The 26,544-nt window shown below is 44.1% G+C and overlaps 1 protein-coding gene across 1 annotated transcript in view; it reads right to left on the minus strand.

The window, feature by feature from the left end:
* Positions 1-26,544, minus strand: part of PHACTR3 (phosphatase and actin regulator 3) — a 191,113-nt gene that overhangs the window by 52,183 nt on the left and 112,386 nt on the right. Inside the window, exons 5-8 of the mRNA XM_075012157.1 lie at positions 20,770-20,973; positions 14,572-14,839; positions 12,441-12,688; positions 120-273 (exon numbers count right to left, since the gene is read on the minus strand). Of these exons, the coding sequence (XP_074868258.1) occupies positions 120-273; positions 12,441-12,688; positions 14,572-14,839; positions 20,770-20,973 (874 nt within the window). The remainder of the gene's footprint in view (positions 1-119; positions 274-12,440; positions 12,689-14,571; positions 14,840-20,769; positions 20,974-26,544) is intronic.

A 26,544-nucleotide genomic window follows, 5' to 3' on the forward strand; every position in this document is an offset into this window, starting at 1 on the left:
GTGCCTTTCTGCCTGATTCCCCTTGGGAAATGCACTGAGGGGTGTGTGCACAGGGAGGATTGCTGCAGAGATGTCGTCACTACAAAGATCGCCCCATTCCATCTCTTAATCTGACTTACTTTGAGAGTTTCATTTCAATTTGCTGCCGGATTTCCTGACGTTCCTCATCCGTCCTCCTTGGGAAAATGTTCCTGTCTTCCAGCTCCTGCTTGCTTGGCCTGTTCCGTAGCTTTACAGCCAGCAGCTCTTTCTTGCATTTTCTTGGCAAGGTACCTGGGACCATTGAAATGAGGGGGGGGGAAAAAAAGTCAGAAGGTGAGCCTGGAACTCCTGCCTCCTTTCTTAAGGTCAGAAATGGAGGGATAAAGAGTGGGCACTGGAGGATCAAACCTAGACCATGACTGAAATCTGCCTTTGTATGGGATGGGCAACTTTGTGTACATTCATAAAAGTGGTGCTAAGGCTGAGATTGCCAACAGATATGTGGACTGTCTGGGCTTATCATCTTATGGTGCTATGGGAAAGCAGGATGATGCTCTCCAGTGGCAGTGACTCCTGGTAACTAGCCTGGAAGACAAGGTTCAAACCACTAATCTAGGAAACAGAGCTGGCGCACATCATGAACCTCCTGCATCATCCCATGTCCCACAGCAATGCTACATGTTGGAGTGTGTCAGTCCAGGGGAATTGGAATGGCTTGGAAGGGGACCCTTTCCTCTCTGCATTACCAGCTCCAATCAACGTCAGATGGGAGTTACAGAAAGGTGTACAATAGACGATCCCAAGCCAGCTGTTTTGTGACAGCACAGAAAATACCAGAATTCATTAGCAAAGAAGCCAAGGAATGAACTGGCTTTGCAGACTGCACTTTAGTCTCAGTTTTACAGGATACCCCCACAACAGAGTTCTCAGGTGCAAATGGTGAGGAGCTGGGGGACACTTTTGCTCATATTCTGTTACCATTCTATAGACAGCAGAGGAATTTTGAAAAATGCTGACCTCTGCCCCATGTATTTTCCCCTGAAAATTAATGGAAGTTTTGCCATTTGGAAATAGAAGCGGACTGATGCTGAACACTTCTGTAAATCCTATTCTTAATGTCCAGGTCTCAAAGTCCAGCCCTGATACCTTAATGTTAACTTGAAAATATTGCTTGTCTGGCTAAGTGCGGTTATTATTTGGGAGGTGCCATTGGCTTAAATGTGTGGTTTATTGAACATGGACATTAAACTTCTTGAACATTTCATTCAATTTTGAGCAAATACTGTTCAGGAATGAGAGAACTGGGAACAGTTGTCATGGAGAGTGCTTCTAGGTCACAAGATATGACCCATTACTAACAAATCTACCCCCATTCAAGTAGCCTTAGAGGGCCACAGTAAAATTTTCTTTGGCGCGATATGCCTAAAGTTGCAGACCTGTATTAAAGGTTTTCCCTGTAAAGAGACTTCATGAAAACAATTCCAAGGAATGAAAGAAGGGATAAGCTTTTCGGAATGAAGTGCGCAATGGTGGTAACTTGGTAAGATATTTTAGCAGTAGGAGGCTTGCATACTTACATGATCTCCTGTGGTAACAATAAAACATGCAATTGCATGAAAATCTGGCCTGGAATATTGTTGGTGACATTTACAACAGGAATTCTCATTATGAAAGGTGCAGCAACTGTTCTGAGTGGTATTTCACTGCTCCTGAGTGTATTGGCCAACCCCTGTTCTGTAGCTGTCATCCAATGGCATTTGAAACGACCTTTAACCCCCAACATATTCTCCAAGAGTGAGATGCATTTTTGGTGTAACTCCATGATTTCAGCAAGCTTAGTGATGGTTTGAAATTGGCCCCTTGCCAGATTAAACAATGTCACAATGCTAGCTGGAAGGTGTATGGTAATAAGCCTTCTAAATTTAAACTGCTTACAGAGTGGAAAACCCAACATCTTTCACTATACTCTGTGTGTTTAAAAAAAAAAAAAAGAGAGAGACAGAGAGTAAAATGTAGAATGAGAATCATAGCTGGGCTGCTTGGGGCTGAGCTGCTAGAAGAAAAGCAATCTCCATGTGGCTTGCCAGATTCAGTGGTGTGAGAAGAGCTTCTCTTCTCTCAATCTTTTTTCAGGGGTGAAAGTAACTTCAATTTCTTAAAAGATACTGAGGTATCATAAATCCCTTCCCCCAAGGGGCCTGGGGGGCTGCAATACAACAGTATGTGTAAGAAATTCAAGTGTGCTTGGAGTGTGGGGGGCACAGGGCAGGTAGTTGGGGTGGGGGGAGGCTCAGGGCAGGGGATTGAGAAGTATGGGGGGTGCAGGAGTCAGTGCTTCATAAAGGAGAGTAAACACCATTATCCCTGGTGTACACACAGGGGAAAATGAGAAAAGTTGAATGTCTTGCCTAAGGGCACACCGCGAGTCCCTGGCTGTTGTAATGGCTTAGAAACCGTGGCCCAACCATCCTTCCACAACCAGACTCTGACTCCAGGTGCACTTTAATAATACGCCAACTTTCCACTCAAAGTGATCCCAAGTGCTTTGTAAACATAAATTAGCGAAGCCTCACAGCACCCCGCACCATGTTTACATTGTCAACTGTTTTAAACCAGGTAAACTAAGGCCCAAAGTAGCAAAGTTACTTGCCTGCAGTGACACAAGTAAGTGTCCAAACTGAAACATGTTCTTGCCACTTGACCAAACACTTCAGGCTCTGTCAGGGCTTTTCGGGCACAGGCACGGTAGGGGTGGGTGCAGAAAGGCATGGCACCCTGTGAAGTATTCTGTCTGCACAGCACATGGGCTGGCAGAACTACTTTTGGCAGCCGTGGGAGCACATCTAACACCCGTTTTGCAGATGCCGTTTGTAGCATCACTCCTTGGCCCAGTGGCTGAAGGGGTAGCTGGTGCAGAAAGCTGAGCAACAGCCCCTCCTCATGAGCCTTGGGAACGGATAAAACTCTGGGCAGTGCTGTAAATCCCACTGTCCTTATGCTGTTGCCTTTAAAGGTAGGGTCAGGCTCTTTTGGTGTATCCGCCCATCCCATATGGTCATTCAGAATGAGCTGAATCCCCCTGTAACGAGACAGGGGAATGGAATTACATAGTTTCTCAAAAGCTGAGGATGTGGCCCATAGCCCTGTGTTCTAAGATGCAGTTGAATAGATTATAGCAATACAATGAAACTAAAATGCTGCCACTCTGTTGTCTAATGCCTATTCTGGAGATGCACTCAAAGGCTTGTCTCTGTTCACAGAGCTCATTCTATGCCCTTAAAATGGAAGAGCGGGGGGGAAAAGAATCTGCTATTCTGAGATATTAAAAGAAGCAACTGCAATCTAAAAAAATTGTGGTGTTAACCCTAGCACCAGCCCACCCCAGCTAAGCTATACTTGCTTCCTCCAGATGTCCAGGTTCCTAAAAGGCTTACATGGGTACTGCTCTCAGGGTCCATATGCCCAGTGCACTGATTAATCTTCACTGTACCAAAATCCAAATAAATACGCAGTTGAACCAAGAGAGCTGAATTAATCTGAGCTGTCTATATTAGGAGCCACCTTCAGTGACTGGCCCATTTGATTAATTTTTGAAAATACCAGATTGACAAACTCAGGAGGAAGACTAACAGAGAGGGAGCCCTGCTAGTCTATATACTATCAAAACAAAAAAGCAGTCAAGCAGCACTTTAAAGACTAACAAAATAATTTATTAGGTGAGCTTTCGTGGGACAGACCCACTTCTTCAGACCGTAGCCATACCATAACAGACTCAATATTTAAGGCATAGAGAACCAAAAACAGTAATCAAAGTTGACAAATCAGAAAAAAAATTATCAAGGTGAGGAAATCAGAGAACGGGGGGGGGGGGGGGGGAGGTGGGGATTAAGAATTAGATTAAGCCAAGTATGCCAAAGAGCCCCTATAATGTCCCAGAAAATTTGCCTCCTGGTTCAAACCACGTGTTAATGTGTAGAATTTGAATATGAAAGAGAGTTCAGCAGCTTCTCTTTCTAAAGTAGACTGAAAATTCTTCTTCAATAAGATGCAAACTCTTAAGTCATTAACAGAATGGCCCGCTCCATTAAAATGTAGACTAACTGGTTTGTGGATCAGGAATGTTTTGATTCCTGTTTTGTGCCCATTAACTCTTTGTCTGAGAGAGTTAGAAGTCTGTCCAATATACAAAGCATCTGGGCATTGTTGGCACATGATGGCATATATGATGTTAGTTGAGGAACATGAGAATGTGCCCGTTTCTGTGACTAACCTGGTTAGATCCAGTGATGGTATCACCAGAATAGATATATGGACAAAGCTGGCAGCGGGCTTTGTTGCAAGGAAAAGTCCCAGGACTGGTATTCCTGTGCTATAGACTGTGGCTATTTGGTGAGAATCCTCATAAGGATGGGAGGTTGTCTGTAGGAGAGAACAGGCCTGTCACCTAGGGCCTCTGGAGTGTGGCATCCTGATTAAGGATAGGTTGTAGGTCTTCAATAATTCATTGCAGTGGTTTGAGTTGGGGGCTGTAGGTAATGACCACTGGTATTCTGTTCTTGGCTTTTTTGGGCCTATCTTGGAGTAGCTGGTCTCTGGGTATTTGTCTGGCCCTGTCGATTTATTTTTTTTATTTCTCCTGGAGGGTAATTCAAGTTTATGAATAGTTGGTAGCGATCTTGTAGTTTTTGGTCTCTATCAGTTGGATCAGAGCAAATGCGATTGTACCTAAGGGCTTGACTGTAAACAATGGATCTAGTTATGTGTGCAGGGTGGAAGCTAGAAGGGTGTAGGTAGTATAGCGATCACTGGGTTTCCGGTACAGTGTGGTACCCATCAGGCCATCCTTGATTTGTACTGTAGTGTCCAGGAAATGTATCTCTTGCATCAGGAGGAAGAGAAGATGTAGTGTGTGTGGGAATGCCCTGCAGTTGGTCCCTCTTCTACCCCACTGAAGGGACCATTTGTCCATGAAGACTGCAGTCCTGTCTCCTGCAGAGATCATCTGATACTTCAGAGAAAAGAAAAAAACAAGAGGGAATACGAAGCCCATGCTAGTTCTCAGCCTGAATCTACTCAGCAGTGTTCTGTGGTGGGAAACTCCTTCCTGACCCCTGGGCTGACCAGTTTATCAATTATTTAATTCCCAATTCGTTTTAGAAATAAGGGAATTTTGAAGTGTGGAGCTTATTTCAAATTGCCCACATCTATACAGCCAGTCTGCATTTCGAAACCAGCACTTTCAAAGCATAGCTGGCTGCCATTATGCTAATGAGGCACTGAATATGCATGGAAGTGCCTTATTAACCTGTTCCGAAATGCCTCATTAACGTGCCCCTTTGGAAAGGGAGGGGCATGTGTAGACACAGCCATTAGGAGGAATAGTGCATATTTCGAAATAGCTATTTCAAAATTGGTATTGTTAAGAGGGGGAATAGAGCCTGTTTCAAAATAAGTCATATTGCGTCCCAAGGTTCTATTTTGAAATATGTTCTGTGTTGTAGATGCTGTATTTCAAAATAGCTCAGTGCTGTTTTGAAATGCATTTTTGTGGCCGTGGCAACACTGCCCCTCCCTTTCAGAAGGGGCATGTAAAGTATTGCCATTCAAAAATGCAAATGAGGCGCTGATATGAATATTCAATACTTGTTTGAAGAGCGGTGCTTTTGAAATCAGGCACCTTTTCACGGCTGCATGGTTATTTTTAGTTCAAAATCAGCACTTTCAATGGCCGGGTGCCCACCATTCTGCAAATGAGGTGCTGAATATGCATATCAGCGTGTAGCCATGGCCTTTGTGTGTAGTAGCATTATTTTGAAATAAGCTGTTTTGGAATAGCTTATTTCAAAATAAGGCTGCTGTGTAATTGCACCCAGAGAGCATACGCCCTAAAAAAAGCAACATTTTTGGAGTGCTGGTGGGGGGTCCTGTAGCCCCCTAAACATTGAAGCACTGGATTTCATACCTGAGAATTGCTTAAAGTGCATGCCATACCTCCAGAGGTAGATCTTAACTGCACCAGAGCTGTGCTGTTTCCAGCTTTGCCTTTGCCGGGAGGGTGTTTGTTTATAAACAGAGAGAGAGGCAGAGTGATTAAGATAACAAAAGGCTTTTGTCCTTTAAATAACTGAAGGATCATTAGATGATCATGATAAGACAGAAAATATCATATTGCCTCTATATAAAGTCATGGTATGCCCATGTTTGAATACTGCATGCATATCTGGTTGCCTCACCTAAAAAAAAAAAGATACTGAATTTTGAAAAGGTACAGAAAGGGACACAGAAATGATTAGGGTAACAAAACTGGCACTTCTCAGCTTGAAAAAGAAATGACAAAAGGGTAATGGATTGTTTAGAAATCTAGAGAATCATGAATGGTTTGAAAAATTAGAATAAGGAAACTACTTACTCCATCGCTGACGTAACACAAGGCGCTCACCCAATTAAATTTGTAGGTAGCAGATTTAAACAAACAAAAGAAATTATTTCTTCACAGTCAGCAAATGGAACTCGTTGCCAGAGGTGATAGAATGGCCTGAACTAGAACAGTTTCCAATACAAACAAAATTAGGATGATAGCTCCATAAATGGCTACTAACCAGGATGGGGAGGGATGGTATCTCTACCTTCCATATGCCAGAAGCTGGGAATGGGTCATAGGGTATGAATTATTTTGTGATTGCCTCTTCTGTTCATGCCTTCTGAAGAACCTGGCATTGGACTCCGTTGGAAGGCAGGACGCTGGGCTAGATGGACATTGGTCTGACACAGTATAGCCAGTCTGATGCTCTTAGATAGAGACCAAATGTATCTGCCTCTTGCTGTAACCCAGCAGGCTATGGCCACTCAGCAAAGTTATTATGAGATAACAGCCGTTATTCTGAAACAACTTTGTGAGCATCTACACTACATACACACTATTTTGAAATAAATTCAAAACAGTTGGTGTGTTTATTTTGAACTTTGTAAAGCTCATTGCAGGAGGAATAATGCCTATTTCAAAATAGCTATTTTTAAACAGGTGATGTTAAGACACAGAATAGTTTTATTTCAAAATAAGCCATAATGGCGTCCAATGGCACTATTTTGATGTAGGCACTGTGTGTCTGGACATGATATTTCAAAACAATTAGGTGCTATTTCAAAATGCATTCTTGTGTGTATCTGTGTTATTTTGAAAAAAGGTATTTCAGAATAGCTATTCTGCAATAGATTAGTTTGCTACAAGAAGTCAGAACGTTAGTATTAGAGAAGAATGGGTCCAATGTTTGTTTAATTTTCTTTCTTTTATCTAGGAATAAAATATGGTGTTCCTGTCAGCTAATTGCTAAGTTATCTGCCAAAACCTTAGATATTTTCTATGCCTCAGTAGCCCCTGGAAAGAGGGGATGTGTGTGCTGGCGGGAGAAGGAGTGGAGAGCTGATGAGGCTGCCCCCACCCCTATTTGCTGCTTAACTTGTAACACTGCTGAGGCCACTGTTCTCGGTCTGGCTCCCCTTACCCCTCCATGCTCTCACTCTTCCATCCCCATCATGGCATGCACTAGTCACCCTACCTGTCTGAAATGGAGCCCCTGGATCCCCAGTAAGAGATAGAGTAATCAGTGTGTGTAAAAGCACGGAGCTGAAGCAAGACCCTGGAGTACATACCCTTAGTCTTGGGTGAGCTGGCACAGCCTGTGATGCAGTCTGCTCTGCTGCAGCTTCACTGTCACTGGTACTTGAGCCAGCTAATTAAAGCCAGCTTGAGTATGTCCACGTTGACTGCAGCGTGGACGAACCTATGTTTCTCTGGTTTAGATCCACAAGGTATTTCAGTGGGAGTTAGGCCCCTGTCCTAAATGCCTGCGAGGGTTTTGAGTCACTGGTCTACATCCAGAGAAAGGGGGATAATAGCACTGTCCTGCCTGAGGTAGGTGGTATGCAAGGCCACTGACAGGGATGGGGAAGCAAAGGGGGCAGTTGCCCCAAGGCAATTTAAAACAGCAGTGGCAGTGCCAGTGGCCAGAACCCTGGGTCCTTTCAATCACCACTGGAGCCCCAAGTGGCAGAGCCCCTAGCAGTGTGCTCTGGGTGGCACGGAGGGCAGCTGCCCCAGCAACTTCCACCTGAAGCCCTGCTGCTGAACCTCATGGTGTGAGATAAATACATCAGAAACTCTAGGGCACTCACACATATTAGGAATGGGGGCCATATAAGTACCCTAGAAAGCCTCTCTCTAAGCTGCCAGCCAACCCAGACCTGAAGCTCCAATTGCTTAGAGAATTAAGTGGGTGTGCTACCTTTCTCCTTCCGGTGTATTTCTTCATTGCGAGTGTCTGTCACCCAGTTCAAAGGTGTACAGTGCTGCCCAGCATCAAGAACGAACATGTCTCGTTGATATCCTTTCAGATACACAGAACAGGTGAGAAAGCAGTGGCTTCAGAGTTGCCATCCCACATAGGGGCTGTCCTAAGATGGTCTGTATTCACTCCTATAGCTTACTGAATCACTGAGTCTCTCATTTGCTCCACTGTTCTCCTATTTATGGACCCGATTGGATAATTTCTTTGCTCCTTTCCACATTGTTCTTTGTTCATCCTATGTGCCTACAAATAGGTTCGTTGTCGTTCATTGTTCTTTGTTAAACCTATTTGCCCACAAATAGGTTGCAGTATCAGATGTAATTCACCAGTTGATTTGGAGTATGGTTTGCAAAGTACTTAGTCTCAAGCAATTTGTTGGGAGAGTACAGTTCTAATTTCTCTAGGGGTTTGTAGTGTGCTCATGAATACTCGAGCTGTGTCAATGAGTTTGGATTGGACATGAAAGGCAAGGTGTACTTCTGTCCTCTGAATGGCTGAACATAGCTCTGAGAATCCCATTCTGGAATAATTACACTCTTTGCAAATAGCCTTCCATATGAGCTTAGCTGTTGAGAAGCAGGTCTTTGCCCACAAAAGCTTATGCGCCAAAATATGTTAGTCTATAAGGTGCCACAGGACTTCTTGTTTTTGAAGATACAGTCTAACTCAGCTACTCCTCTAGTAACTGTTGCTGTTTCCACATCAGTGGTAACACTCCAGCCCTCTGCCGCTTGGTAGAACAATGGTTCTCAAACTGTGGGTTGGGACCCAAAATGGGTTTTAACCCTGATAGAGTGGTAACACCAGGGCTTAGACTTGTGGGGGCCCAGGGCCAAAGGTGAAGGATGAGCCCCACCATTGGGGCTAAAGCATAAAGGCTTCAGCCCTGGGTGACCTTGTGTAGGGTTACAGGCCCCCTACCTGGGGCTGAAGTCCTTGGGCTTCAGTTCTGCTCCCTCCAACACCAACATGGGGTGGTGAGACTTCATCTTTGGCCTCCCATCCTGGGGTCAGTCATGCAGTAAGTTTTGTTGACAAGGGAGGGACATGGCTAGTGTTCCCTGTAAGCTGAGCACTGAGCCAGCTGCCCAAGAAAGATTCAGGTGCTGCCCAGCTGATTAGCAGAGCACCTACAGAGTGGCAGTATGTATTTTTACTCATGGTGCACATCCCCACATGTCTTGGTGCAGATAACAAAATTTATTTTGCCCATGGATGGAAAAAAATTAGCGGGAATACTGGTCATGGTACAATTACATTGGAGAATCCCTGTGCTAGAATATTGACAGATGACAAACACAAAGGGATTACTCACAAATGTTAATTCACTAAAATATCCACCTGCTCCATATTAATTACTCTATCTGCAAGGGCTGTTATTGTTTTGTTTCGTTTAGTTGTATTTCCATTTCTTTGCCAATCATTCTAACTGGCAAAACTCCTTCCTTACCCTCCTCTCCCAGATTCCAGTGAACTGTCTTTCAGTTTAATCACTGAATTTCCATTTGTATCAAGGGAACTTCCTTCGACACCACTAGCTAAAACTTTGAAAAATCAGTGCTTTAGTTACAGCAAAATATGCATGTTCTTGAGGAAAACACAGCTAGCTATGTGCTTTGTGTAGGCAACTGGCGAGCATTGTGTGCGTGTGCATGCATGCACGTGCATTTGTCTTTTATGGTTGCATATTCTCCATATGCACACAGTTCAGCAATCATTATGTGAGTACATGTTGACTACTTATAGATGGGCCAGAGCACAAAGTTTGGCTCTTAGAATGGGTTGGAGTTAATCTTAAAATTTGGAGGTGTTTAGATTCCAGCCTGTTGTTCAGCCTAATACAGAGGCTGTGGCCTGATGCAAAGTTTTGATCCAAACTTCCTTAGTTTGTCTATGGTCACATCTGGGGTTTTGCTTATTTGAGAGGCAAGGAGTAAAATAAATGATTTAGGATGGTAGCAGGTATTTAATTAGAAGTAATGGAATGGAAGGGAAAACTAGATGATAATAATCTGGTAAGGCTGTAGGTTAGTCTGGGAAATGCAAAGACTAATCTCAAAAGGCCTGCCACCTGTGGGCCACAAAAACCAGTACATCCACAAGTGTTAGTTTGTGCATGGAGTTATTGCATTATTGATAGGACATAGAAATTGAACATAAGAGTAAACTGGAATGTAATTGGCCATCTGCACGTGCAACTATTTCACTTGCACACAGCCTCTTGCTAATTGGACAAGCATATTTTAGCTGGCCTGAGTCTTGATTATTTTTTAAATTATTTCCTAAAATATAACTTATCAAATGCTAATATATGTACTGCGGGAACTTCACAATTCCACTTTGACTGGGGCACAGAGTGGAAAACCAGATAAGTTTTTTTTCCACACCTCACTTCTGTGATTTTTGACATTCACATGCCATTTAACATGTTTTAAAATTAACTTCTTCCGAGCAAAATTATTTTTAAACCTTTAGAGGGCATACACTAAGCAGATACTGGTGCCAATGCCACACTAAGGTGAAATATTTTGAAGCACTTTTTACTTTTAAGTGCTGATTCTGGATGGCACATAAGCTTTTGAAATTTTTGGCTTTTTGCCGAAATCATGGTTTTCCATTTATTGTGCAAGCAAAAATCATGTGCAAGTATATAAATATATGACACACATCTTCAATGAGAGAATAAACACTTTTGCTTAGATTACTGAAGGACTGTGTGGCCTGTGTTAGACAAATTCATTTACAAGATTTTACACAAAACTCAGTGCACCACTTTAATCAGAGACAATCGATATTTTCAGGGAGATTTGGAAAAAATATCTTGAGATTTTTGTTAGTTTTTAAAGAAGAGAATTTTAACTTACATGCCAGGAAATTCTGCAAGGGATTTATCTTTTATTTCCTCTACTGCCATATCTCGACTATGTGTTTCTGTTGTTAGCTAACATAACAAAGACAAGGTGGATGGGGTAATATCTTGGGCCAAAAAATATTACCTCAGCAATCTTGTCTCTAATATCCTGGGACCAACTCAGCTACATCAGCACTGTGCTAAAATACCAGCATCAGCAGCAGAACTAGGATAAAACCCCAATAATCCTGACTCTGATTTCCGTACTTACCATTAGAGCCATTTCCTTTTTTAAATTCTTCCTCAATCTGCTATACTATGTTGTTGCACTACTTACTTCTGCAGCAGGTTTTGTCTCTAAATCTGTCCCATTCTAATTTACTGAAATTCATTTAAAATGTGATGTCTGATGATACTATAAAAACTTGATTGAAATATGATTTTTCCTAACAACAGAGAGCCACAGTGGTTCTGCCTAATAAAATAATTGGCCTGGATAATAACTTTTCCAATAATAATTGGCTAAGAGGTCATATGGCTCAGATAAACACAAAGTAAGAGAAAATTTAACTTATGATCTAATTTAATAAATAGAGGGGGAAATAAATTACTCCTTCCAAAACCTGCCAAAGGGAGACACGTGTGTGTATTGTGAGCATACCAGAACTGTAGTGAGTTCAACAATGTACTCTAGATACCATGGTAGATGGGTATGAAGAATTCACTGGGCTGTCAGAGATTCACTAATAGATCTTCAGAAGAACTGGAGTTCAGTTCTTCAGATCCCAGTCTAGGATCTGTGTCCTCCCAAGATAGACCTGCGACCCATTGCCAAATAACATTGTGTACTGTATTGTCACTGTGCAGCTTCCAGAATGGGGCATTTCCAAAACGGACTTGTTAGCACCAGACTCTCAGAAATCCTCATGCAGTGCTGCTAAAATGCTCCTTCCAGAAACATTGCCATTCAGGTGAGATGGTACAAAGCGGGGTTGGCAGAACTGAACAGGTAGCACTTATTGAATTATCTCTAAAATGCCATCTTAGTATGTTCTACCTACCAACACAGACATGAGCAAAAACCATGTCATTCAGGTATAACTTTCATGTGATCTAATCACTGAGACTCCTTGCACAAAAAATGTGTCTACAGAGCAACTTATATAGTTGCATTTTCACAAGCATACACTGAGGTGTTCTGAACCAGTTTGATCAACTGGAGTGGTATATTTTTCTAAGGATAATAAGTTAACTTTCCTTACCAGAAATGATGGAGTCATTCAAAACCTCTTCATCCTGGTAAAAAACCAAGTTGTCCTTAAGTTCGGAGTTCATGATCAGATTTTCTTTGTTCTCATCTGACTCTTTGACTGAGTTCCGCTTATTCTCTGGATCATTACCATGGCTCAGGGCATTCTCCTTCTCTTTGTTTCCCTCAATGCTCGATGTTCTGGATGGACGGATGTCCACTCTTTTTTTAGGAGACCCTTTGCTTTCTCTGCTGTGAAAGCTGTGGATGGAAGGCACGCAGCTGGGTTGTTGGACAAAGTCTATTTGGAAGCCATAATAAAAACCTCACCTTAGATGACCACAGACCCCATGTCTTCAATGAGATGGATAGGAATATCATGAGACTACATTTGCAGAATTGCGATGAGAATATCTAAGGCTGTTCCACTTCTCGGTCTCTGTCACAACAATACAGAAGTGAACAGGAATGACTAAAATTTTTTTCTGTTTAGTTATGAGCTTTACCATGCTGACCTTTTAAAAGGACATAGCACCGACTTGTAACGTAAACACACGTGTGAAACATTGCTCCTCCAATAATTTGTGGTTATGACAAGTATTTAACAGGCCTGCAAAGGGCATTTCCTCTGAGAAAGGTTGTGACAACACTGAGAAATGTTACCAGCCATATAGCTTTGGAATTACCTTTGCCTTTCTCTGCTGCTGCAGTGGGGGGATTGTAATGAAAGCCAGACAGTGTAACCAACTTTCTCCTACACAGTCATGTGTGTTGCAACACAAGGCACCATAACGCTCATGTGGAAGCCAAGAAACATAGCATTCTTAGCATTGCTATGACAGGTTATTGGACTAAAGAAAGCACTAACTAGTTAATCTTTGGGGTAGGTTATTCTTAAATTCACTTCACAAATGAGGAAACTGATCCCTTTCCTAGTGTTGGTTCAGTCTTTGGTCGAGCAGAGGATTGTCTCATAGAACTGTTTGTGCCAGCTGGGCCAACAGCCACTGTGGGCGCTGGGACAAGGCGGGAGGGGGTCCAGCTCTGCATATATGGAAGGGGCAGGGCTAAGGGTAGAAGGGGTGGAGCCTACGGCAGTCAGCCCTTAGTGCTGCCTGGACCATGACCCTGGGCCCCAGCTCCATCAGAGCCATGCAGAGTGGCAGAGTAGCGCTGTCACGGCATTGCAAAGGGGCCCATAGCTCCAGCTGTTGCTGCTGCTAAAGTGGCAAAATCAAGCAATTTTGCCCACCTGTAATCAGAACTGGCCTTTTGTGCATGCAACCCTGGGAAATGTTGCCTGCAGAGCAGTCGTGCGTTGTTCTGCATGCATGCAGTTTTGAACATTGAACCTCGCATCAGTTCCATTCCAGCACGGGATGAAAGTGGCAGGTGTCATCTGAAAGGATGCAGTTCTTTTAGGAGAACTTCACTGTTCATGTTACTAAATCTTGATTTTCTACTTCTGTGGATGAGTCACTTCTTACATGGGATGGAGGATTAGCAAATGGTTTCACCTGCCTTACCTCTTATTTCCATGTGCAGTATCTTCTCTTTCATGAAAGTAGTGTATTATAAACAAAGAACTGAAATTTTCATTCAGCACGACCAACAGCCGCCATGGGCCCCCTGGGCAAGGTTGGAGGGGGGAACACAGTTCCAAGCCCTTGGAAGGGGCAGAGCTAAGGGTGAAAGGGGCAGGGCCTAGGGCAGGCAGCCCTTAGCATTGCTCAGATCAACACGCTGGACACCCTCCCCCCGACATTCCCTCAGAGTTGCGCAGAACAGCAGAGGTGTGATGCTGCAGCATTTCAAAGGGGCCTGGAGCTCAAGTCACTGTTGAAGTAGCAGGGGCAGCAGCTGGAGCGCCAGACCCCTTTGAAATACTGGGGCCTTGTGCAACTGCTCATTTTTGCCTCCCCCTGTCAGCAGGATGGCTTTCATTTGAACTACAGCTTATTGCAAGAACTAGAGCCACCAAGTAGTGTCCAGACAGAACCAACCTGATTTTAATAAGACTAAACAAATGGGGTGTTAAAGACAAGAAAAATATTTTCTTACCAGGGATTTATGTTAGGACAAATACTTGCATTGAGAGGATCCCGTCTCCTGGTATCAACTCTACCGCTACGGGCTATACTTACCTATCCTGCCGATGTTTGGTAGCCAGAGCTCTGTGGAGCTCCTCAATGACTCTGCTGGGAGGTAAAGGCAGATGGACAGCAGATGGATGAGGGGAACCAGTCGGTGTTGGTAGCTGTCCTCTGACATGGGGATCAGTGTCTTTCTGGCCTGATGAGTGGAAGAGGGCAGCTTGTCCTGAGATTTGGGAGGAACCAACAATGACATAATTCTTCAGGATAGTAGAAGGAGGGGATTTCACTGCTGGCTCATCTACTTCGCTTCCTACTGCTGAAAATAAAACAATACAAGGTCACATTGGGCCTTTCCTTGTGGTGCACACAGCTGGGATTGAGGCTGATTCTATGTGCTTCAGAGATAAATGGCATAGGTGATGTGCTGTTACATAGCAGGGATGTGGCTTTGGTGGTGAGACTCAAACAATCTGAAAACAAAGGATTGATACTTAAAGATGTAGCCTGGAAAAATCTCCTCATTCTACTCTCCTCTCCCAAACGGATTCTTCTTTCCTTCTTCCTGTTGAAACTCCCTAAGCTGTTACTGACTCCCAGTCCCCTCTCCCTGATCTCTGATAAGCCCTGATGGCATCCACTAGACAGGATTTCAAGTTTCACACTTTCTCTTGTAAGTTCAAGATGATTGGTTCAACATGTGCACACTCTGGTCTTCACTGAGCTCAGTGTGTGCCAGGACGCCTTTTTGCTGCTCTTCTACCCGCCTACAATGGACCTGTCATTTGCCCCGTATATTCTTATGGTGACATTAGCTGATTGAGCCAAACTTGCCAGAGCTGATATACTCTGAATGCATTCCAGTGAAGAACAAAGTTGGGCTGAGTTTGAAGGAGAGGGAAAGAGAAGTGGGAGGGAGTTTAACTGTTGCTTTTTGTACCTCCAAACTGAGATTTTTTTTCAAGCCACTCAGAGCATTTTGATTGATTAATGGGAATTGGACATCCAAACCCGCAATGCAGCTTGGAAATCTTACACTATAATCATTATAGGTTTTTAAGCTCTGGGCTGAGGCGATTCTTCTCTTTCCTGAACACCCATCTCTGCCATTCTCCTCTCTATGCTTTCACTCATATCTATCACCCTAACAAAAGCCTGCCTCTGGATAATGCTGCCCCTCTGAGACCTCCTGCTCCACCCGCCAGTTAAGACTTCATGGGAGATGCTGAGGATAATAGCCTTGTTTGTGAAAGATGCTGCTTCACTTTTCTCTTCTGCCGTTCTTATTCTTTGCATTGCACTTTCCTGGTCCTGGTGGTATTTCTTACACTGGAAACACAAAGCACAGACAATTTGGTTGGCTGGATTGTGTGGAAGTCTATTCCTTTTCCCTTGTTGCCACCTAGTGTTGATAATATGAATTCAAACTGATGCACGTCCTTTCGGTTTGCAGAGTTATTGTAACTGTGTCTGCTCCAGAATATTAGAAAGACAAGCTGGTGAGGGAATGCTTTTTATTGGATCAACTTTTGCTGGTGAAAGAGAGAAGCCTGCAAGCTCACAAAGATCTTTTCATGTCTGACCTGTGTAGCTTGAAAGCCAGTCTCATTCGTAGTGTTGCTAATTGTGGGCTGGGGATGAGAGGCTCCCAGCAGCCATGGCAGCAGCAGAAGCCAGAGCACTGGGCCCTTTAAATTGCTGTAGGCACCCCAGGTGATGTGGGCCAGGAAGCATTGAAGGCCTAGCCAGGGACTTTTCACTTCCACCTGAGGCCCCACCCCTTTCAGAGCCTGGAGTCCCTCCCCCCGCCCCCCCCAGAAACCTTGCCAAGGAGTCTGGCAATTCTGTCAGCAGCCCTGCTCTTTCTCCAGCAGAAGGACGTCCAATAATATATATTATCTCACCCATCTACAGGCCCTCCTTTATCATTCTCATTTTCTGTGAGGTAAATTCTGTTGCCCTTATCCAGCCAAAACTCTCACTGCTATGAATGGAATCCTAGCATTTATGCACAAGGATTTCAAGAGTTGCCTCTTGGTCAGCCAAGTAACTTGCAAGAGAAAACCAGAGATGTTCAAAGCGAGGTCTGACTCTTTAAGGAGAATACTAAACATAGGTTAACAAGACATTTCCTTCCACGATGTGTTGCATGATACCCCACACAGTACCAAAACCTTTCTCTCAAAAATACTGGTGAAAATCTGGCACAACCCAGAACTCAGTGGTGTAATCTGGGGCAAAATTTACTCTCTGAGATGTTTGCTTACGGGTACGTGTGCCCAAGTGGAAATCCCACATTGTAAATCAGGCCCCGTGTGTGTAATTTAATGAAACAAAACATATGCTACCTATGGCAGTAATTCTGTACCAGAGCTGTTGCATCTAAGTTTCTTCCCCGTTAATTGATTAGCATGCTCTGGAGAATGATAGCAGAGCCCAAGGGGATTTTGTCTGTGCGCCACCGTGGAAACACGCAGTAGATATTTATCATCATTCCACTCTCCCCAATATCATACTGGAGATACACACAGCACCTACACACTGGCTATGTCTACACTTGCCCCCTTCTTTGAAGGGGGCATGATAATCAGGATAACGTGAGATTACTAATGAAGAGCTGTGGTGAATACACAGCACTTCATTAGGTTAATTCTACCCTGCAGCAACTTCAAAGTGTCAAACTTCCAAGTGCCGGTATACCGTGTAGCCGTGGGCACTTCACAGTGCCCACGCTACTTTGAAGTGCCTTTACTTCCCATGGCTACACAGCATGCTGTGCTTTGAAGTTGCCATGGGGGGGAGAATTAAACTAATAAGTGCTGAGTATTCACCACAGCACTTCGTTGGTAATCTTCCATCGCCCTGACTTGCCATGCCCCCTTTGGAGAAAGGAGCAAGTGTAGACATAGCCGCTGTCTGCAATAGGGAAAGATACTCTGGTCTAGCTAAGCTCCTGAGAGGTTTGGGGACTTGACTGTTTATGCTACCTTTGTCCTGGAGCCCCAGAGAGACAAGTTCAGCGTGGATGCAGTTTAGGTTAACATTGACTACAGTGTTGCTAATCACATCTCCTTTATCCTAATGAAAACCCTTCAGAGGATAATCTTACAAAATGGTATCTTGGCGCCAGGCCATATCTCCCACCCCTTGTGATGAATTAGAGCTTGGCTTATTTTCTGCTACTCTCCTACACCATCCACACCTCCAACGCAGTTAGAAAAAAATAAAATAAAGGGCTTTCTAGCCCCTTCGGTTTTACTGTCTTGTCATTCTCTCTCCTGCTCCCCACCTCCACCTCACTGCTCTCTCTCACTGATGCTACTTGTTCAACCTGAGCTTCCAGGTATTCCTGCTGCCAGGAATAAAACTACTCGTCTCATTCTGAAGAAGGTAGATCATTATTACAGCTGGTTGGAAAAGATGTTTTTTCCCTGAAGTTTTAAACAAAAATGAAAGATCAGAAATAGAAATATTTCACCTAAAATGAAATATTTTAGCAAACAACGATAATATTTCCATTCAAAATGGTGTTGCAAAACCTTATGGCAGTTGTACAGGTTGAACCTCTCTAGTCCTCATTGGTGCCAAACCAGAGAATTTGCCAAGCCAAGGGAGACCAACACTGTCTTGCAGCATGTCCAACACTTCCACTCAGCGCTGTCCTTAGGCATATGCAGCTCCGTAGGGCACCACTAAATCTGGGGCACCAGTGGTGCTCCAAATTTAGTAGTGTCCTGTGCTGCATATACCTGGGGCCACCACCAGCCACAGGCAGCATCAGAAACCTCAAACCCCCAGCCCTTGCCCCTGCTACACCTCCCATCTCTGTCAGCTCCAGTCCTACCCTGCTCTGCCTCCCGGCCTTGTCAGACCCAGTCCCCAACCCCTGCTCTTCTTCCAACCATTATACCCCAGACCCTGGTTTCACCACCCCAATCCTCCAATCCCTCTCCACCTGCCGGTCTGCACCTCCAGCTGGTGCCCCTGTCTGCCTGCTCCCCAGCCAGCACCCCTGCCTTCCTCCTGCCAACTTGGGCACAGCTCCTGCTCTCACAGCTCAGAGCGTGGCCCTGCTCCATGGAGTGGCCTCACTACACCCACTACAGGGGCTCTAGGGTGCAGGTACTAAACTGCATAGGGCACCAAAAATCTTAAGGACCGCCCTGCTTCCACTGCCTACTAGGCTCTTAGAAAACATTTGGGGTAAATTGCAAGTAAATAACAGCACAGAACACTGAGAGCCAGAACTGGTGGCTGGAAACAAACTTTATGGGACCACAGGAAACTTGGCCACACTCTTGATAAGTGTCTGTTTGGTGGCGGCAGCTGCTCTGTGGAACAGGGCAGAATTCCCCGGCTCCAGAGGTGGCTGTCCTGTGGGTGCAGCTCCCGGGCTACTCCATGCTACACGGTGCTGGGAATGAGGCTGCCACCCCACAGGGAAACTCCCCAGCTCCCAGGGCTGCTGCCCTATGGGGTGGGGGGGGGAGCTGCCCTGTTTGTTCATGCCACAGGGTGCCTAGGTTCACACACAGGGGAGCTTCCCTGCTTCAGGGGCAGGGAGGGTAGTTGTCCCACGCCGTCTGGTATGAGCTTCCCTCCCTGCTGGGGTCTCTTCCCTCCTGCGGTTCCCTCTTAAAATATTGGATGGGGAGACACACCATACCCCTCCCCTCCCCACCCCACACAACCTGCCTTAACCCTATGGCGGGGCCCTGGGTCCCTCTCCTGTTGCTGCCTGTGCACCTGGGCAGTCAGTAGGTGCTGTTGGACTAGCTCCTGATTGATTTTACTTGCGGCTGCACTGACTTGGGGGAAAGGTAGATGAGCAGGGGAGTGAATATATGGGATAATTAGCCCCTTAGTCAAAAAAAAGTTGGGACACCTGTCTGAAATATGGGACTGTCCCAGTGAAAACGGAATGGATGGTCACCCTATTTTTGTGTCATGCGCCTCAGTGAGCTGAGCTCTCAGAATGGACTGTATCTCCAAGATGTCCTTACTTAATGAGGGGAAAAGGTGCACAGGAGGACCAGCTCAGAGTGCACCTTCAGAATTGTAGTCTGAGCAAAGAGTCTGGCCCCAAGAAAAGAGAGGGAAAAAAGCCATCTAAATTACAACTCCCATGTGACAGCAAAAACACCATTTTGAAATGAAACATTTCAGTTTTCAGCTGATAAAACTGATTTTTCTTTCTTTTTTGTTTGTTTTTATCATTATATTTTGTTTTCAGAAACATTTTCCATGGAAAGCGGACACTGTTAGCAGAAAAGATAATTTTTGTGAAAACTCAGTTTTCCACTGAAAAACAATTGAGACAGAAAAAATTCAGCCACTTTCAATCATTATTAGCAGCACCATACAAAATTCTGCTTCATGGAGACCCTGCATATTAATGTAGCCTCTTTTTTTGTACTAGTTGGGGATGCAAACAATTGCAGGACTAACTGTTGTCATGTAATAGTTTAAATGTCTGATTGTGGATTCAGTCATGTAAATAAATATCAGGCCCAGAATATCTAAGGCCTGTTTTCGCCATTCTGGCAGCCTAAAGGAGCCCTGCAATGGGAATAAATCACCATGATGCTCACTTTAAGCTCCTTCACACTGCTTGAAGTGAAGAAAAATGCAAGATCACTCTGGTGGAACATTTGAGACTCAGGTTGAGTGTTTTTGAACCTGAAACTTGGAGCAAAACATGAGATAGGGATGTGGTTATGAAATTTGGGGTTTTTTTTCATAAGTTCTTGTGTGTCATTAGAAGATCCAGCCCTAATTTAGATTTACTTGAACAAGTAAATACTTCAGGCAGAAAACTGTGCAAGGTCTGTTGACAACACCATTCATTCCTTGTTAACTGTTATCCCACTGTGATTCGGTATAGCAAAAAGCACTTAAACCTTCCCTGGGTCTCAGAGTGACTTGGGGCAAGTCATACATAAGCTGCTGATTTGGCAGATGTTTGCTGTCAGTGTCATCTGCATGAGTGCAGGTGGACTTACTGCAGCCTCCTGCAATCAACAAACCAGGAAAGATCAGATGTATGTGCAACATGCAAAGACCCAGTGCTTCTCGACAGCAGGCAAGACCCTCAGATGGTGTAACTCATTAATGCTTTGTTCACATACGTGGTATGACATTGATTTACACCAACTAAGAAAGTGGCCCTATATTTGATATGAGAAAAATGATATATGAAGAGAAGACAATGTTGATGTGATGGAAGACTTCATATCCAACATGACTCACCTGTTACACCCTTAGTGATTTTGGAGATTGCCTTAGGTGGTGGAATTGGAAGTGAAGGAGGGCTGGGGAGCTGTGCTGGGTTTCTCTCCATGGTTTTTTGTGGGGAATCTGTGGATTCAGAAACAAGTAAGGCTTGTGGAGTCTCTTCAGTTACTGTCAGGCAGGCATCTCCTAGATCTTCAGTGGACGCTGAAGGTTTCTTGGCTAGTAAAAGGATCAGAAGCAGTAGAATTAATGAGACATAATCATAGTGAACTGGGAGCCATCCAAGAAGGTTCAAGAAAAAAAAGAATTCACACCGTAAAGCTAGCTGCACTTTTCCACGTGAAAATAACTTATGTATGCAATAACCTACCAGCCAAAGTTGTTGAGGTAAACATAAAATGCACTGGGGTAACTGTCTCTAATTGTTTCTTCAATCTTCCTAAGGAAACTGATGAAGTTTAAAGGGCCAAATGTCCTTCACTCATCCCGCCTCCCCCCCAAAAAAATGTCATATGTTCTTTTTCAAAAAGGAAGACAGCAGGGCATGGTGGCTTTTGAGAACTGCAATTGATTATCTTGTAGAACCCAGCTGCAATGATTTAGAGTTACCCTGTGAGCACTTCTCCTTGCTAGAAATGCAAATGAAGGGTAAGGACTGATTAACAGTTAGTATAACCTGAAAGATCTTTCTGTGATTACTCTCTGCAAGGTTCCTCGGCGATTTTTATTTTAATCCTATTCAAATGTCACTTCAACTTGTAGCCCAGTTCTTTTCCATCCCATCTGAGGCCTGAGTGGCTCAGTCTTTCTTGGGGTGATGTTAGGAACCAAGTCTGAAGCAACCTGATACAAGAAGACCTCCCCTTGGAGAACAATAACAAAATGCTAGAAATGGGGAAAATACATGGGGAAGTAGTGCATATGGGATCAACTTTACCACTGAAGCCTAGGTTTGAAATGAACTTCACCCTCCCAAAGGGGCTGATGCTACAGGCATGGTGTTGGGTACACTCCATTTCAAGGAAGTCAAGAAGAGGTGAAGCACTCAGCAATAGTGTTCTCTGTAAGCTGAGTGCTTGGGTGGCCACCCAAGACAGATGCAGGTGCCACCCATCTGATTAGCAGAGTGCCTCCAACACTCACAGCCGGCAGTGTGTGTTTCTACTGGTTGTGCACACTGCACATTTCTCAGTGCACATAACAAAATTTATTGTGCACATATATGAAATAAATAGAGGGATCATGGCTCAGCAACTTTCCAAACCAGAGACCACAGGACTAGAAGAAGGACTCTTAGGCAAAGGCAGTGGCCATTGATTGATGGGCAGTGCTGGAACAGCTGTTGACGGGCATTTAGAAATGTATAAATCAGTAGAAAATGAACCTCAGGGAATAAACTTGAAGAGGAGGATCTGGGAAAAGTAACTTTGTCTTGAAGACAGCTGTGATAATTTAGTAGATCTGTCTCATCTCATATTTGTGTGGTTGTACAGTCGGAAAGTATCTGTGTCTGATCTTGTTCCATCACAAATACCCTCCTCTTCAAACCCCTCTGTTCTTTACTAAATCCTATCCATTCCAGCTCTCGTAAGGAATTTGTGAAACTTCTGAAGGCTGTTTCTGACCGCTGGATTTTTAAATAGATACCGTACTGTCGAGGGAGAGTCTCAGGATGACTTGTATGGGACAGACAAATGGCAGACTAAGAAAGAGGCCCTCATGGCTCCCTTAAAAAATGAGCATGCCAGAAAATCATGGATTGCCTAAACATGTTGTTGCTTTCCCCTTTCTTTCCTTAAGCTGCTCCTGGAACTTTGCCACTGTAGCCACTATGAGCTATCACCTTACAAAATATCTCCTCACAAGTGCCACTGACAGCCACTGAGTGCCCTAGGGCAAGATGGAAGAGGGGCCTGACTTGTGGGGACAAGAGAAGAAAGGCCAGGGCCAAGAGTAGTCAGTTTTTAGGGATGCCTGGATTGCCTCCCACCTCCCCCACCCCTGCAGCCACATGCATGGGCATTTCAAAGGGGCCCAGGGGCAATTGTCCCCTTAACACTCTCCCCTCAGTGGGCCTGCTGTTCGCTCAGTTTTTTGGCCATCTCCCTTCCTAATATTTTTTGTGTATAAATTGTTTGTGTTAACAAACAATTTGTGCCCCCATTTTTAGAGTGAAAACAGAAGGTTCCAAAACTGTGAGGCAACAGGACACAATAGCTTTGGCAAGATAACACATTTAATGTGTAGACAAACAGATTAATGGATGTGTCTAGAAGTGTAGTAATGGGTATTTATCCTTTGGGAAAAAAATCAAGGCAGTAAAATTAATGTGCAGTGTTAATCAGAGAAATGCTTGCAAAATTTTGCTGAATAGAACTAAACTCTTTAGCTTCAAGCAAATAGTTGCAATTGTTATATATATTTGAAATCAATATTTTCTGATGGTTATTGCCAAAGATTGTTTGCTAGTTACACAGGAGGAACAAAATGCTGAGGTGAAAAGCAGAGTAATCCTTTATTGGGTGACCACTTAACACCACATGCAGCAGAGTGGGGATTGTCCGGATTCCCAGTTTGAGAAACACCGGAGCAGAGCAAAAGGAAGCCACTCCTGAGGGATGTGGGAGTACCCCTGAGAAGGGGATTATTAGTTAAGGACCAAATAATGCAGTGGATCAAGACGACAGAGTTTCTGTTCTGGGGCCCCAGGAATGCTGCTGACACGCAGCTGTTGGAGGGTGTTGCTAGGCTACTAGGCCTAGAGCCACAAAGGAAACTGAGGCTCAGAATTGCAAGTCCTAACTTCAGGCACCTTGTCATCTTGTAAAACCCTCAGCCCCAAGTTAGTTGTTCATGCTGCCTCCACAATACATGGGGAGTCTCAAGTGTGATGATGGGACTCTCAGAAGCCAGTAAGGTGAGCAGAAAGCTGCTTAGACCAGCTCCCACCCTCTGCCTCAAAAGATTCACTGCTATGAACTCTTGCCTGGAGCTAGGTGCCTAAGCCAGCTGTGTGTGGGATTTTTTCGTCTGAAAAACGCATTGGAGGTGGTCATCTGGATAGAAGTCAGTGTTTGGTACTGCAGGCACAGCATGCTGAAGAATCAGAGAGGGCAATGCAGATCAGGGAAGAAAATTGGCAGCATGTAACCTCCAGAAGAAAGGGGAGAACTCACCCACAGTGCAGAAGGAGGTAAAAAAAGACCATTTTCAGGCTCTCTGCACAGGGGCTATGTCTACACTGCATTCCTCTTTCATAGGAGGAATGCAAATGAGGGAGATAAAAATGCAAATGAAGTGCTGATTTACAAATCTCATGCTTCATTTGCATAATCTCACGTGATCACATTTCTGGAAAAGGCTTTTCCGAAAACAAAAACAGCCATGTAGACAGGATTCCTTTGGGGGAAAAAACCTCACGTTTTTGAAAGAACGTTTCTTCCTATTTTGTTTGCAAGTGCATTGCCAGCAGTTCAAACAGTTGTTATTCTCCTCTGTCCAGCACTGTGAGGCCGCACCTGGATTATTACATCTGGTTTTATCCTCTCTCCCTGACGCTGTAGTCAGGGTGTGGACAAATTGGAGTGAGTCAACTAGAGAGCAACAAAAATTATTAGAGAACTGGGGTGCGTGACTTATGAGGCTGAGGGAACTAAGCCTGTTTAGTCTGCAGAAGAGAAGACTGAGGCAGGATTTGATAGCAGACTTCAACTATGTGAAGTGGGGTTTCAAAGAGAATGGAGCCAGGCTATTGTCCATGGTGGCAGAGGACAGAACAAGAAGCAATGGTCTTAAGTTGCAGTGGGGGAGGTTTAGGTTAGGGTATTAGGAAAAATTATTTCACTTGGACGGTGGTGAAGCTCTGGAATGGGTTGTCTACAGGGGTGGTAGAATCTCCATCCTTAGACAAAGCCCTGACTGGAATGATTTAGATAGAGGTTGGGTGGGTGGGTTTGGGTTTTTTTTTAATTAGTTTGATCTAATTTGTTTGATTTTAATTTTTCACCTGAGTACCAGCAAATTAGAAAAGTTTAACTGGAATCATGTGTTGCTGGCCTGTTTCCCTCCTACCCCTTATTAATATATATGCGCAGACCTCAAGACCTACATCTTTACCTAAATAACATAAAATTAAATTCACATAGTGGTGAAATATGTATACGTGCACCTCTACAATTTTGACCAAATTATTTCTCGAATGTCCAACACTCCCATTCAAGCCAATGCAAAAAGCTTTCTCCAATACGCATCTTTTGTCACTAACTTCAGTGGACACAGGATAGGGTCCTAGAATCAAGAGTTTGCAAGAGCTGGTAAGGAGGAGCTAAAAGGATTTCTAACAAATGACGGTGTTATTGCTGCATAGCAAGTATGTTGTACTGGGGTATTAAATTCCCTCTTTCAGTGTATTGAGGCTGGAAAACTGACACATACCCCAAGGGAGGAAAAAGAAAGGCAGATGGCAGTAGAGGCTAGGCCAGAGAGATGGCAAATAGAACTGGCATTAGCAAGGGTCACTGGAAAAAGGGAAGATCTGGAAAGAAACTAATAGCTACATCCACAGTTCAGAAATAAGATGGAAATGATGGTTCAAGAAACTAGGACTCTGTCAGTGGGATTTCAGTTGTGAAGGAAACAGTGATGGGAAATATAAGCACAGAGGAATTGATGCCCATTAGAGGAAGTTTATTGATAGTAAGCATAGTTCCTAGAGGATCTCAGTTAGGCATTGTACAAGCACAGAGAAATGGACAGTCCCTACCATAGGAATGAGTGATGGGGAATGTATCACTCGATGACGACCTGTTCTGCTCATTCCCTCCGGAGCACCTGGTACTGGTCACTGTTGAAAGACAGGATACTGGGCTAGCTGGACCTTAGAGCTGACCCAGTATGGTTGTTCTTATATCCTGCAATGTGTGTGCACACATTCAAGACGTGACTCATCAGTGGACAAAGCACACACTCAGAACAGCTGCGGGAGGAAAGACACCAGCAATGAGTGAGAGCTAATACATGCCAACTATGTGCAGGGGTAGAGTGTTTTTAATCTTTGTTTGGTTAATTTTCATTGTAAGGTATACAGAAGATTGAAAGCACAAATGTTGGATGCCCCATATGTAACAAATCTGTTTTGGACCCATATATGATTTTAAAAAAAACCCACTAGGTTGAAATAAAGAAGGTAAGCTTAAAGAAATGAGTTTGTACAATAAATAGCACAACCGTCATCTGTTGTCTGCTGTGGGTGAGTAGGAGAAGGGATGAAATACCTGAGGAGAAACCAAAGATTTTCTCTGGGTGGAAACAATTCAGGAAGGGATGGAGTTACCACAAGCACCAGAGGAACTACTGGATATAGAATGAAAGACACAGAATGGAGATAAAATAGCAGTGGCCCTGGGGAATAGGCCAGAAACAAAGAGAGAGTGAGGAATGTGTAAAACATGGAAATAGAAAACCCTTCAGAGCAATGCTGAGAAACAGAAATAAATCAAATTCTGATATAATCAGATGTAAGGGGGTGGAGGTGAAATTTAGAGCTGCAGTCGGGTAACTGAGAGGAACTGAGAAAAGAAGGCAGAGGATGGACTGGTGCAAGGAACCAAAGGAAGATGTGGATGAGGGACTGGAATGATAAGCCTGATGTGGGAAGTGATATTAGGATCCATAAATTCAGCAGAAAACTGGGATTAGGGCAGTCTATAGGGGACAAAGGCAGAAGGGTCTGTTACTGCTCCCCTCAGGACCAGAATAGAACAGAGAATTCCTGAGCACCAACAGCAACTA

This window comes from Carettochelys insculpta, chromosome 17, assembly GCF_033958435.1.
Source record: "Carettochelys insculpta isolate YL-2023 chromosome 17, ASM3395843v1, whole genome shotgun sequence".
NCBI lineage: Eukaryota > Metazoa > Chordata > Testudines > Carettochelyidae > Carettochelys > Carettochelys insculpta.